Genomic DNA, 16401 nt, shown 5'->3' with positions numbered 1-16401 from the left:
ATTTTTCAAGATTTGGATATCACTGTTTCTTATGAATTGTACTTTATCCATAGATGGGATATTTATATTATTTCAAACCACGCCCATTTATTATATTTTTAAATTATATAATTATAAAATAATGGAATTGTTTAATATACAACTATTATTAATTTGAATCATTTTAACAATCATGTATTTATTTATAAAGCCGCTTATACCGATCTTGGGTATAATGTAATTCTACATCGGTCAACACTACTTGCAGCTCTGGGATTCCCCGAATGTAAAGAGCCAGAGCGTTCAGTGTTGGCCGAAGCTTAACTCGTCACAATTGACATCAATTTAGTAGCAAAAAATATTTTTCTTATTTTGATATTTAAAATATCAATAAAAAAAAAATCAACTCGAATTAATTTATAAAAAAGTAAAAAAATGAGGCTTAAGGAGCCGTTCAAGTATTACGTAAGCACTATAGGGGGGCGGGGAAGTTTTTGATTTGCGTATTTTGGTTGATATTTTGGTGACAGCTTTGCTTACTTTTGATGACAAGGGGGATGGGGGGGGGTAAATAATTGTACTAAATCTGCTTACGTAATACTTGAACGATCCCTAGGGGGGGGAGTGAGGCAAAAAATTACGAAATATTACGTGTATTTGTAAGCATTCATAATGAACAGTGATATCCAAATTTTTAAAATTGCACGGAAAATTTGATTTTAATACAAAATTTTTTTTTTTACTTCCTGTAGGGTAATTTATAGTAATCGCAAACAATCGAGAATGAAAATTCTTATATATCTTTACGTTTTAATGGTTTCTGATTACTTTGGCATACTTTACAATTAGAAAAAATAAATGTGTGCGTATGTATGTATGGATACAATCTTTCGTCGGATTTCGAGAACACGCATCAACCAATTTGAATAATTCTAAAAATAAAATTTGATTCTTATTGATAAGGGGACGTGCTGATTTTTTACTTGATTTAAAAAAATCAAAATTTTTCAAAAAAAGAATTTCAGATATAACGTTTTTTCTAGATACTAAAAATACATCTAATGTTAGGTAGGGGTCAAATCGATTACGTGATTAATGAACGCCATCTATAACTATTGATTAAGGGGGCGCCCATTAATTACGTGAGGTTTTTAATTGGAAGGAGGAAGGGTAATAAAAAATCACGAAATATCGAGCGACGGGTATAATAAGATATCACGTTTTAAAAAAATTAACTAAAAATACACGTGATGTTTGGTGGGGGCCGGGGGGTAATTTCGAATATCACCACGAATTACCAAGGGGAAGTCCAAAAATCCTTGAAATATTGATCATGTGATTAATGGATACGCCCCAATTATTATGATTATGTTAATTTAATACATATCGAGAAGTTCATGTAACTTGCCTCAATGCAAAATGCTTGCTACGAATATTTTAATTTGTATCCAAAAATAGTAATTTGGAAATCAGTGCACATTTGCACCTCTTACCACAGTTACTAACCATGTCCAATGCCATACCCGCCGGGGAATTCCCGAAAACTGTCAGTCAACGTTATCGGTGCAAAAACGCATACCATCGTATCATATGTGGCTTGTTGTTCGAGTGGAGTGGCTTTATCTTTGGCAGAGAACGATTAAATAGGAGCCATCTTATCAAACATATTTAATATAAATTTATAATAAATCGTGCAAAGTTTTCATGTTTTAATTAAAATACCGATTGAGGTAATACGAAGTACAATGGTGGATAATAAATTAGCAGGTGAGTAAATTGTGTATAAAGTGCATTTAAGTTTTGTCATATTTGTTACACAGTAGAAGGTCGTCCATTGTCGAATTGTAATTTACCAAGCTTAAAAATGCAGTGAAAATATTTCGATGTTCTTTATAGATGTATTTTAGTGCTTGAATTATATATTTTAGTGCAAAATTTTGTTTATTATTATATTAATATAATATACGTACACATATTCATCTTTCTGTTTATTTCAACAACGATCAAAACTTAAGAGCTCTATTATCTGTAAATTGTTCACAAAGCAACCCAAAGGTTGACCTAGGTTCCAATTTTGATCGATGTTCAAATATGTATATAGTTAATAATTTTTTTTGAGTGTATTTTCTAACGAAAAAATATTAGACTAGTTAACTGTAATTGACGAATATACACGTCATGGAGCAAAGTTTTGTGTATTGACGTGTATATTCGTCAATGGTATGAATTAGTGACCGTTCGCTATTTATAATGATAATTTTTTCAGTGTATTTTTTAACGCTAAACTAGTTAACTGTGATTGACGAATATACACGTCATGAATAAGGGTAATATTTTGTGTATTGACATGTATATTCGTCATGCGTAAAAACAGTAAACATTTAATTTTTATGATACATTTTTTGGAGTCCGTTTTCTGGCGTTTGAGCAAAAATTAAACCAGTTAACTGTGATTGACGAACATACACGTCATGAAGCAAAATTTTGTGTAATCGTCATGGGTATAAAACAGTGACCGTTTGCTATTCATAGTGATAATTTTTTTTAGTGTATATTCTGAAGCATGAGCAAAAATTAAACCAGTTGACGAACATACACGTCATGAAGCAAAATTTTGAGTAATCGTCATGGGTATAAAACAGTGACCGTTTGCTATTCATAGTGATAATTTTTTTTAGTGTATTTTCTGAAGCATGAGCAAAAATTAAACCAGTTTACTGTGATTGACGAATATACACGTCATGGGGGCAAAATTTTGTGTATTGACGTGTATATGTGTATGTAATTGAATTGAAATAGAAAAAAAAACAATATATTCTGAAATATTAAGTTGTTTAAAATATGTTGAAGCTATATGACTGTATAAAATAAGTAGTTGTAAGTGGCATTTTGCCATAAGGCAAGTTGCAGGATTTTTCAGAAATGTGGAAATAATACATAGTTAATATTTATAAGATTTAGCTATTTAAATAAGATTTTCTACGAATTATATTGAAAATAGTTTTTGTTTTTCATCAAAAACTATTCTTAATTTCTTACTATTACATGTATAATATTTCATCGAATTTAATCCGTTTTTAATTTAATACGCATATAATATATGTTTATTTTAAAAAGTGTTAGAAGTACTAAAAATCTCAACTAAGATCTTTTATTATTATTATCCTCTAATACTATTTATTTTCATTATACAGGATTAACAGAGGAAAAGCTACGTGTTTTAGTAAAACAATGTAACAAATGCCCGAAATGTAATGAAATTTGTCTAGAGGATTTTCCCGTTGTTCAATGTAGTTTGAACCACAGACTTTGCAAGACGTGCTTTTTGGCTTCCATAAATGATCCTTGCTTCCAGGTAAATTGGAAATACTCATACATTTTTCATTATTTTTAAATAAATATATAAATTAAATGACTTCTATATAAAAGAATCATATTTGACGCTGATATGATTATATGCTTATATATATATATATATATATATATATATATATATATATATATATATATATATATTTATCCATTTTATTTTTTTACCTATTTAGTGCACTAAGGGCAGCAAACCATCCGCTAATAAAAAAGATCGGCCAAAGCAGCCAAATGCCCCAGACAATTCTTTCCCGAAGGTAAACTGCAAATATGCCAGTGACGGATGCAAAATCTCAAAAAAGAAGGACAAAATTAGATTTCACGAATCGGAATGTGTGTTTCAACCACAAGAATGTCCTGGAAAATTCACTGATTTATTTAAGTGAGTAGAAACATAATTGAATTAACTAGAATAATTTGTTTTAATAAGTAGGATTGAGTAACATTTGATTAAATTTACATTTAAAATTATTTTTCAACACTGTTACTAACTTTATTTTACCATAACTTCTAATTATCATTTCTAATATTTCAGTTGTAACTGGACCGGTAATTTCAACGCAATGCCTAGCCATTTTGCTGAGAAACATCCATTAAATTGGAACAACATGAGTTACAAACACGAAGCTTACATAGTCGCCAACCAGTATAAAAACTTGCAACTATTCGAGGCTTTTCACAAACATTTCATTTATGTCTTCAAACATGTTAAAGAATCTAACAAAGCTTATTTCTATATAGCTTTATTAGGCTCCGAAGAAAACGCTAAAAAATTTTGCTTTGAAATGGAATTTTTTGTCCCTGATGACCCAGTGAGCTTATTGAAATTTCGGGAAGTTTGTGTAACAGCAAACACTCCGGTGAAAGATATTATTGATAAAGAAAAATGTGTTGTTTTATCTGATGCGTTACGTTTAAGATACACACATAAGAATAAATTGTATTATAGATTTTGGGTTAAAACCACTGAAGTGTTTTCTAATAAGGCAGCTCCGGCACCGACAACAAAACCTAAACTAAAAGAAGTAGACTGAACATTTATGATAATTTTATTACATTTTTCATTTTAGGCTTGTAGAAGTTTTCAAAATTTCTTAAATTTAAAACTATATCAAAAAACATTATTTAACTTAATTAATATAATAAATATAAACAATATTTTCTGGGAAATACATATTTTGGTGCTTGGGAAATATATTTAAGATTTATACCTACTTATTATATTAATTGTAAATATACTTTAAATGTTTCATATACGTAAATGGATTTATAATATTAATTGTTATAAAATGTCTATATTCAGAAATAAAGAAACTGTGTTGTAAAATTATTTTTTTATTATATTATATTTTTAAGTAAATATTCGAAATATTTTTTCTAAAGAAATTTATAATACGAATTTATACATGAATGGTATGTTCTAGAATTAAACTAGTTTCTTGAATAAAGCTTAGTACTTAACTAAGCTAAGTAAAATTTTGCCTTAAGGCAAGTTGCAGGAAACCGATGCGAATATAATAAGAATTTAAGCGACTGAATTAATAATAATTGAAATTTATCAATTTGGATGAAATATTCTCATGCTAATTTCGATTTTTAGCTTTTATTATAAACTGATGATTTTGAACTAGATGTGCATGGCATTGTGCCTTAAGGTAAATTGCTGGAACTTAACGTACAGTAATTTAAATTTCTTAAAAGATCAGGAAAAAAGTTTTTTTTGATAATTTCGTGCTTTTTCGTTTCTGAAAATTTGAAAAAATTCATTTTTGGATAATTTGTCTTTTTTGAAAGTTAAGATTTTATTAATTTTTTTTTTGAAAATTTTGGAATTTTTGAATTTCTTAGAAGTTTTTGATGCCTAATTCATATCATTTTTTTACACGCCAATACAAATGAAATCGGATAAATTTTTGAATCATCGAAATCGGATGATCTGTTCTCTCAGAAACCTAATTTCCCTTTTCTGCACTCTTTGTTCCGTATCTCCAAAAAGGCTAGACCAACTCTTGCCTAAAATTAATCATCAATAGGAATCGAATGTCTTTTAAATAATTTGAATCGGTTAATCCGCGATCCCAAAAACTTGGACGAAAAATTATGTCTACATTATACACACACCCATCAATTTTTCTAGGGTATGCCAAAAAGTCCAGAGACCTCTGAAACGTAAAGGTTTTAAGGATTTTTATTTTCAAATTTTGGAGCGCCAAAGAATCTATTATTTCAACATTACAATTACAAAGAAACGGCTCAGTCTATCTTTAGAACTGTTTTAAAATGTTCAAAATTAGTTCAAAAATTTTCAAAATTGTTTAAACATATTTTATAAAAATAATGCGAGTCCTCATCGAGTAACAACAAATGACTTTTAATTTTTTGAATCGGTTTAGCCGTTTTTGAGAAATCTTAAAAATCGGTTTTCACACATACACACATACACACACATACTTTTACCAAATTTGGTTTTATTCAATTCAGAATGACTTGAAACGTCAAAAAAAATTCTGGTAAAAACATAAACTACTTCTTCGGGAAGTTACTTACTACTTTATTAAGATGGATGCAGTTGCTAGGCAAATGTTTTTAAATATTGATCATGCAAAGAGGAAAAAATGTTAGATCAATGAAGAGAATTGTGTAAATAAAATTATATTGTTTGTAAAATTATCATCAAGTACCTATATATAAAAATAATGAGAAATATTGCACTTGAGAAATTTCTAAAAATTTATTTATATTATATGAAGTTTCCAAAATAAATTTTTGTGAATGTAAAATTGAAGTGCAAAGAAGTTTCCTGAATAATTTTTTATACATTTATAAGGTTTTGATAATGAAGTGAATATTTATTAATTTATTATCTTAAACAAAATGGCACATGGCCAATATGATACAGAAAGTGATATGAAAGAACCCTATTTGGAAACTAAAGATGGGCTAACTGTTAGAAGATGGCGAAAAACTTGGGATGGTGAATTAGCCTGCAATTCTGCATTTAAATTGGGGCCTAATTATGATGTGCTAAATGTGCAATGTGATGTTGAGGAAATACCTTTGCCTTTTGAGGGATATGATACAGAAGAGTATCGTTTGAAGACTTTTTCACAGGTAGCAAAAAATAATTTAATTTTTTTTCAAAAATTAATTTTAAATTACATCTACCGAAAGTTCTAAGGACAAAACTGGTGCTTGTTTTTAAAAATATTTGAAATCGAATTTCAAAAAAAAATGTTTAAAGTAATAAAGTTAATATTTTGAAATAGATATGACAAATTATTGAGTTTTCTTTAATAATGTACAATAGTAAATTGATAAACACAAACTCAAATGTGCTCTTAGGGTTCACTATAGAAATAAAAGTTTCTTTTATCAAACAACAATTTGTTGACTAATGTGAGGAACTTATTGTTTCAACCAAAGAACTATTTTATCAATAAAATGTAAATCAATAACTATCACATAACTTCATTAAATGAAATTAAATAAAATACTTATAAAAATATTATGCGTTTGAAAAATATCAGCCATTCATGAACGTTGTATTGATAGTTAAAATCAGAAATTGAACGTTGTACAACTATAGTTGTAAAATTTAGAATTGATAGTTAAAATCAGAATCAATTCTAAAGTCGATTAATATATGTATAGTTATTTTTTTTATATAAAAATCTTATGCATTTTGAAAATATCAGCAATTTTTGAACATTGTATTCTAAATCAATTCTAGACTTTGCAACAACTAGTTGAAATCAGAATCACTTCTATAATCAATTATTATATGTAGTTATTTTTTACAGGGTGAGCACAAAATACAAGTCGACAAAGAGACTGTTAATAAATTTTCTGATGATTTCAAAAAAACAATGGCCAAATCCAGAGAAGAATTAGGGATCGGAGAAAACATGTTATTGGAAGAATTTCCTGAAGATGTTGATGTTAGTTTTAAGAAAAAAACTAGCGAGGAGCGAAATGAAGAAATTCAGGAGTTGTTGAAAAGTCTTGAAATTGATCTGGGCAAGCTTGGAAAGGAACAGCCGAAGAAAATAGTAATGGTAATAATTCAGTAAATCACAAAACGCTAATATAAAGTAACAGATGTTACCGGTTACGTAACCTAGAAGGCGACAACGTAGTAGTTTTGTTTTCGTTACTGAATTGTTAATGTTAATATAATATTTATAAAGATTAAAATTATAATTACAAATAATCGCATTTCCACACAGTAATTCATCAACATGAAAAATGTCCTACCTAAAGTAGCTTACGAGGAGAACCCTTTTGTTGCAAAATCTTGGATATTGATGAAACTTGGCAATATAATTTATTTAGTTCTCAAACTGACTGCTCTAAAATATCCATGTACCAAATTTATCACTATGCCAAGTTTTAGCGAAAATTGAGAAGGATTCTTCTCGTTATAACAGATGTGGTTATAACATAGCATTTACCAAAAAAAAATTTTCATAGAAAATTTCCATAATTTTTGACTCATTTTTAAACGTATTTTTTTATTATTATGATTATTTTTTTCTTCAGCAGGAAGATCCCCGAGACGACCTATCAAATATGTGGCGGATGTTAGGATCTTGTGAAAATTTTCGAGTAACTGGGCCGTCGTACAATTGTCGAAGCGAGGGCCCTCATTGGCTTGACCAAAACCCTTTACCGATTTGGGAGCGAGAAAAAGCCCTAGCCAATTGCCGAGAATGGCTACGAGATGTAGAACAACCTCGTAGAAGTGGTCAGAGACCGAAGGACGCAAAAGAATTGGGAAGACCAAAAACTTCTAAAAATAGAATATAACTTGTGGTGCATGGCATCGTGTCTTAAAGCAACTTGCTAAAATAATTAAAAGTAAAAATAATTTAAAAAAAATTAATAACAAGCATAAAAAAAATAATTTGTTAAATTATTAAAGTTCTGGACATTTTTCTACATTTTGTCAAATATCTCGAATGCTTTGTTCCGCACACTTTTTTTATAATTAGCTTAGAAGAAACTAGATGAAATTTACTAAATACAATACTAGATATAATATTTTCAAATAGATTATTATAAATAATGTAATTTTTATTAGTCGTTTTATATAGACAGAATTTAAAATAGCTTATAAATTGGACGAGACATTTATATAGGTTTACATAAAATGTAAATAAGCAAACCTATTCATATTTCGAAAAAATATATAATTTTGTTTCAAAAAGCAAGCTTTAGAATTTTAAATAATCTATTTAAAATTAACATAAGTAAATTAATAAAAAATAAAAAATAAAACTTTCGAAAAAATTAATCTAATTTGAATATATATAATAATATATCTGATTATATGATATAATTTTATTTTCATGGTTCTGTTAAATAATAAATAATGATATTATAATCTTTGAATTATAGTTTTTCATTTATGTAATTATAATTATATAATTGGTTACCAATCAACATGAAACAATTTCAATAAAATAAAATATTTTAATAATAAAAATTAAGCACAATTAAATTTTTTTAAACGACTACATTATATTAAAATAAGTTGCAAAATTTGTATTGATATTGATAATATTATATATGATATTGATGAATATTTTAAATGAAGACTGAAGTTTTAAATTGTTTTTAATTGAAGTTTAATCAGAAAAAAGGCCGCAATTTTATTTATTAATAGAATTATATAGCAAAGTTGTGAGCCTTACTTAATTTTTAACTTCCCGTATGGTAAGTCCACAAATTGAAACTGAATTTTTTTGCATATGTTCACGTTTTAGAAATTTCTGAACATTTTAGCATACCTTACCTTTTTCATTAGTGAAAATGGATGTATGTGTATGCATGTATGGATACAATTTTTCGTCCACGTTTTCGGGCGCACGGATCAACCGATTTAAATGGTTCGAAAAACATTTGATTTCTATTCATAGGGAAATGTGTTGATTAGTTTTTGGCAAAGGCAGATGTAGCTGTTCCGGAGATATGGAGCAAAGAGTGCAAAAAATAAAAATAGAGTTTTTGAGAGAACGGAGCATTCGATTTGAATTATCTAAAAAACATTCTATTAGTAATGATTGCGAGAAGTGATTATTAGTTTTTGGCAACGGCAAGCCCAGCCATTTCGAAGATACAGAGCTAAATGTGCAAAAAATAACAGTTTTTGAGAGAACTAAGCGTCCGATTTTAATGATTCAAAGAACTTTTGCTTGTTTTAACAAAATAATTAATTTTGAATAATTTTTTTTTGTTTCAATTTTTTTTATAAATGTTTTTTTTGTATATCGAAAATAATTCAGATAATTCTGACTAAAGTTCTAATATACTTTAAACAAATAAGTTCAACTTTGCAATTCAGTTTATATAATTCTTATAAATATTAGACAATGTTACAATGTTTATAATAATCTATTCGGAAACATTTAATATTTTTCGAACATTTCGTTACGGTACGGGCAGTTCCAGCAATTTGCCTTAAGGCACGATGCCATACACCACTAGTTTTAGTTTCAAATGTATCAAAAGAAATATTTAGCAAAGTTGTAAGTATTACTCTGTGAATTAAATTTCGTACAACATTTTGAAATCTTAGCTCATCGATAACTGTTATTTGATTTGTTCTAAATATTTTTCATTCAATTCCAATATGTAACTTGATATGATTTGCATCATTGTTACCATTGCCATACTTGTTTTAATTTGTTTATTGAATGATCAGCAATATTTTATTTCATATTCAATTCAACGGCGTCTACTTTTTAAACAGTGTCATTTTACAATCCAATTCTTAAATTATAATATTCCAAGAGATAACTGTGGTGAATCAATCTTATAAATAGTCATATTAATAATGAATTGTATCTGACCTCTTTCTGATCTAATTTTAATATTTGTGATACATTTCAATTAGATAGAGCAAATGCACATAATATGTGTTTAAAGTTTATTTATATAGGTACTTCAATGTTAAAGTGTAAAAGTATTTTCAGTACGCTATCTAATATATAAGTGATATTCTCAAATATTTTTCGATTATTTTTAAACTTCTATTTTTATGCATATTTATGTCACAGATGAGAAGTTATGAAGTGTTTTATGAATTAAAAGACAAGTGTGAATGATATGTGAAATTTGTAAAAAAAAACTATAAAAATTAATTTTCACTTAGTCTTCAAAAATCATTTTATTTAAAGATGCATTTTTAATTCTCTGTTGAAAATTGTAATTGTAAATACGTTGTGATAGGGAAATAATCTAAGTTGCAAAATTGTAAGTTAAAAAATCAATTAATTATATTAAACCGTTTATCCGATGCCATGGTAAGTTTTTTATTTCAAGACGTTCATTTTTACATAATTTTCTTTATTACATTGATAAAATGTACAATATTTTTTTACCGATAATTATTTAGTTTTGTCAATCAAAATAGAAACAATCTTTTCATACAGAATTGATAAATATGAAAAAAAGAGAATATAATTAAAAATTAGAGTGCTTAAAAAAAGAGTGGAAAGTGAAAATGCATTTTTGGTCAACTTGTACTGTAATATTTTTACACCATCCAGAACATTTTCATATTCGTAGTATCCAGAACATTTTAGTCGTTTTATAAGGTTTTGAGACCAGAATATTTTCATAGTATTCAGAATGTTTTCACACTATTTAAAACATTTTCAGACTATCTAGAACATTTTCAGACCATCCAGAACATTTTCATATTTGTAGTACCCAGAGCATATTTAGTCATATCTAGAACATTTTGAGATTAAAATTATTTTCATAATACTTAGTATATTTTCAGACAATCTAGAACAATTTCAGACTATATAGAACATTTTCATATTCATAGTCATCTAGATCATTTTCAGTTGTATCTAGAACATTTTGAGATTAGAATATTTTTATAAAATTTTCACACTATCTAGAACATTTTCAGACCATCCAGAACATTTTCATACTCATAGTATGCAGACAGTGGCGTCGGATTTTTAGTTGTATCTAGAACATTTTGAGACTAGAATATTTTCATAAAATTCAGAATTTTTTCACTATCTAGAACATTTTCACACTATTTAGAACATTTTCAGACTATACAAAACATTTTTATACTCGTAGTATGCAGAACATTTTTGTCGTATCTAGAACATTTTGAAACTAGAATATTTTCATAATATTCAGAATATTATTATTATTATTATTCAGAATATTATTATTTTTAAATTATCTCAACCTTTTCAGAGTTTATCTAGAACATTTTCGTAGTATCCAGAACAATTTGAGAGAAACTACATCTGTTTAAGACTATTTAGAACATTCTCAGATTTTTCAGAATATTTTTAGGATATTATATTTCAAAACTATTTAGAATATTTTTAGACCATACAAAACATTTTCAGACTATCTAAAACACTTTCGTAATATCCAAAACATTTAAAAAAAATCTGGAACATTTTAAATCTACCCAGAATATTTGAAAACTATCTAGACATATAATATTCGCAGACTTTCCAGAAAATGTTTAAACTATCCAGAATATTTTCAGGCCAAAATGATTTATTTTTAGACCTAAATAATTTTCAGAGTACTTAGAATATTTTGGCTATTCTAGGTACTCTAAGGCTATTTTGAACATTATCAAACTATCTAAGTAAACTTTCGGACAATTCAGAATATTTAAAACAATCTGGAACATTTTAAGACTACCCAGGATATTTTGAGACCTTCTAGAATATTTGCAAACTTTTCAGAAAACTTCTAGACTTCCAGTACATTTCTAGATTAATTTTTTTCAAACCATAGAAAATCAATTTTAGACTATCCAGAACATTTTTATACCACCTACAACATTTCTACATCATGTAAAACATTTTCAGAATATCTAAAATCTTCAGAACAATTTCAAACTTTTCAGAACATTTTCAGGCCGTCTACTACTTTTTAGGACCATTTACAACATTTTAAGATTTTCTAGAACATTTTCAAACTATCCAAATCATCATCAGATTAATATTTTTAGAGCATTCAGAATAATTGCAGACTTTCCAAAAAAAATTTCAGACTACCTAAAACATTTTCAGATTATCTTCAACATCGACATCTATCGACAGACTATCAAAAATATTGTATGAGTAACTAGAATATTTTAACACTGTTCTCTACATTTTCAGACTGTGCAGAATATTTTTAGACCATCTAAAATCTTTTCAGACTATATAGATCATTTGTAGACTTTCCAGAAAATGTTTAGGCTATCCAGAACATTTTAAAACAATCTAGAACATTTTAAGAGTACACATAGAAGATTTTAATATTATTCAAAATATTTTCAGATTAGAGTATTCTAGAGTATTTCCGTACTGTCTAGAACGTTTTCGCTTTATTTAGAATATGTTGAAACTATTTAGAACATTTTCAGATTTTTCAGAACATTTTCAGATTTTTCAGAACATTTTCAGATTATTCATAATTTTTTTTCAAACATTATCATACTATCTACAACATTTTCTGTCTATATAGAAAATTTTTATAATTCGGTTAACTCTTGCTTAATCATTAACTAAAAAATGTTTACTTCATTAAACAAAATACTCTCAGTCTCTATTTAAATGACAAACGTGAAAAAATGTTACATTTAACACAACCTCTTATGAAATATAATTTTAAAAATATACAATATTGTAAACTAAAATATTATGAGGTACGAATATAACCACAATGTAAATAGAACGATGTTATGTTACCCACGAATTGATTCAAACCTGGAACACACGTCAATTATAGGTTGATGGACCAGGTAGCGCTCGGATGAACGGATATTTTACCAACATGTCCATCACATTTTTTACAAGTGATTATTCCTCTCCATTACCATGACGTTTAGTTTTTTTCAAACCGGATCTATTCGAATTTCATCGACATAGAATGAGATAACGTTCTATCTAAAAAACATTTCTCTTTCAATACCCGCGCCTACGGTATTTCATAATAAAAGTGTGACTTCATAGTAATCAGAACTGCGAATTTTCATATAACATGTCAAAGCAAAGCCATGGAATGTGTACGAAAAACACTATTGGCTTGTTTATCTCGATTTTCAAATCAAAATGATAAGTTTTATCAGTTATCGATGTTCGGAGGAAACCGGTGTACCTATACGTGCTCAAATAGAATTGATAGTGGGTTATTGCAATACAGGTGTTAAATAATAGTGGAGTTATATATTTGTGAAAAAATTAATTTGTTATTGCTTTAAATATTATTAATTATTTACTATTTATTTAATTAGTTACTCGAAATTTTCCAACCATCAGTAATTTATAGAGTTGCACAAGCAGATTTAAAGTGAGCCGATTTTGCCGTCTAAATTAACGATATCGCACTTGAATGTAATTTATTTGTGTTTATGAAATATTTAAATATTTAAAGAAATTTGTATAATAAATAGTGATCAATTATAACCAGTTAACTGTGTCTTAAATCTTTTTGTTGTCTCAATCAATGTCCATGACGAGTATATTCGTCAAACACTAGTAAGTAACGCTGGTACGTTTTTTAGATTTTTTCTAAGGTATGCCAAAATGTTAAGAAACCTTCAAAACGTAAAGATATGCAAAAATTTTCAATTTCGGTTTTTGGACGATTACAATAACTCTATGGGGAGTAATAAAATAAAGAATATTATATAACAATAAATCACCAAAAATTAAAAATAGTAAGTTTTTTTAGATGTATAATATCGACGTTTCGAAACTAGATACGATCCATCATGAGTTCTTCTGTCAGACAAATTTTTTATTTAGAACGATATGGATGGAAAATTAGATGAGAAAGTTGAAAAACTAAATTTGTTGACAAAGATTAATGAAATAGATTAATGAGTTTTTCAATTTCAAACAATTTGGCGCATATTCTATTCCTTTAAGCTTTTTAATTTTTTTTCAATAAATTTTCTATAAATATTGTTTTATATAATATGTTAAATTTGCTTTTTGATAGATAACAGTTGATGATTTCGAAATGTTCAAAACGTCAATATTAAACATCTGAAAAACTTTTCATTTTTTTTGGAAATTATTGAACCAAAAGGAAAAAAAAATTGTTGGTTTACAAAAAAGCTTAATTTTTCTCCAAAAAGTTATTTATGTATTTTTCATATGATATCGTTCTAAGATTGATTATGAGATGTTCCTTTCTTAAAGAACTTAAAACAAAATTTGTTTCTAAATTAGACACTAATTAAAAATTGTACATTCATTAAAATGTATATTTAAAATCACATCGAGTTATATTAGGTGTACAACTTTGCATCCGCCGTTTTTTTCAAAATTAAAAGCTTTATTGCGAAAAAGTGCTTACAGATGTATTATTCAAAGTATTGTCCGTCGCTAGCGACAACTTTCTCCTATCTTTCCGGCAATTTTCGGATCCCGGCTCGAAAAAAGAAGTCCTCTTTTGGCGCTATCCATGAAGCAATCCATTTTTCCTATTCTTCGAAAGATTGAAGATGTTGATCTGCCAGGCCGTGTGCCATCGAACGGAATAGGTGGAAGTCAGAAGGGGCGACATCTGGGGAATACAGCGGGTAGGGCAAAACTTCCCATTTCAGCGTTTCCAGGTACTTTTTGACCACTTTTGCGACGTGAGACCGAGCATTGTCGTGTTGGAGGATGACTTGGTCATGTCGCTCTTGATACTGTGGTCGCTTTTCTTTTAGCTCGCGACTAAGGCGCATCAGTTGCGTTCGATAGCGATCTCCTGTGATGGTTTCACCCGGTTTTAAGAGCTAATTGTTCATCTTTTTAGGTTTTTTCGGTTCCACCACCATGTTTGTCTTCGGCATCGAAATCACCATTTTTAAAACGTTGAAACCAATCCCGACACGTTCTTTTACTCAGAGCAGCATCACAGTAAGTTTCTGAGAGCATTCGATGCGCTTAGCTGCATTTTTTTTCGAATTGTAACAGAAAAGTAAAACTTCCCGCAAACGGCGAGAATTGGGGCAAAAACGGACATTTTCGAGCGTGAATAATACGAAAACAAGAACAACTGTCACTGAAACGGAGATGACAATTCGTTAGACATTGTCCACACTCACTTTAAAGGCATTATCATCTATGTAGTTCAACCAGCCTCAGCCGGTACAGCCACATATCGGAAACGGCGGAAGCAAAGTTGTACACCTAATAGATTTGTGAGTAAATATGCAGACTTATATCAACTACATAAGAGATTCCCAAAAATTTTGTAATTTATTTCTGAAAATACTGTCCAAAATTTTAATTCTAAAAATTTTGAAATCTGCTTCTAAAAATTTCTACAAAAACTTTATAATTCTTAAAATGAACACCATTTTTTGTAGTTATACAAAAGAAGAAGAATCAAATTGGAATTCGAAACGTACGGAAATCGACTCAAATTATAATTAGAAACATGATTTATTTAGTTTTATTTCAATATTTATTTAGTTTTATTTCTTAATATTTATTTATTATGGATGGATTTTGGTCAGATTTAGGAAGTATTTTGTTCAAACAATTTTTTTTTATAAATTTTTCATATGTACATTGCTATCGTCTACAAATAATTTAAACCATCTATATAAAAATAATTCAACAAATTATATTGATAATCGTATAATTGGATTAAAAAACGTGTTCCAAATATTAAATTTTAGACGCGTCTTCTAATTAGCTACTAATATTTAATTAACATTTATTATGGGTTTTTAATAGAATTTATTAATTATAGTGTTATATATGTATTTTCTATTTTTGTACAAAATAAGTTAAGATATATGCATTTTTGTAATGTATCATTTTTCTCAGGATCAAAAATGATAAAGTTTGGTTATTATGGCAACTTGACAGACTGGTGCAAGCGAGTTGGCATGAGCACTTTTTGATTATTTTAATTGCGCAATCGTTCAAGTCGGCAAGTTCATTCGTTGGCCGCGTGTGGCAGCACATGTCCATATTTTTATTTTACATTGTAGCGAATTTATAATACAAGTTTATGAAGTTATCGACAATTAAAAGTTATGAAATTAGCCCTATGAACACTTTGAATTCT

The 16401-nt window shown here is 28.1% G+C and overlaps 1 protein-coding gene across 1 annotated transcript; it reads left to right on the top strand.

Moving 5' to 3' along the window:
* Positions 1–1590: 1590 nt before the first annotated feature.
* LOC113366680 (E3 ubiquitin-protein ligase SIAH1-like) lies at positions 1591–4424 on the top strand. Its single transcript, XM_026608331.1, has 4 exons — positions 1591–1746; positions 3174–3334; positions 3525–3730; positions 3884–4424. Exons 1-4 carry the CDS (start codon positions 1725–1727, stop codon positions 4380–4382), a joined length of 888 nt encoding a protein of 295 aa, XP_026464116.1. The 5' UTR covers positions 1591–1724; the 3' UTR covers positions 4383–4424.
* The last annotated feature ends 11977 nt before the right edge of the window (positions 4425–16401 follow it).

The sequence above is a fragment of the Ctenocephalides felis genome, unplaced genomic scaffold, assembly GCF_003426905.1.
Source record: "Ctenocephalides felis isolate EL2017-DRISC unplaced genomic scaffold, ASM342690v1 CF-g0.4_SCAFFOLD_01170, whole genome shotgun sequence".
Taxonomy (NCBI): Eukaryota; Metazoa; Arthropoda; class Insecta; order Siphonaptera; family Pulicidae; genus Ctenocephalides; species Ctenocephalides felis.
This window is presented reverse-complemented; position numbering and strand designations above follow the sequence as displayed.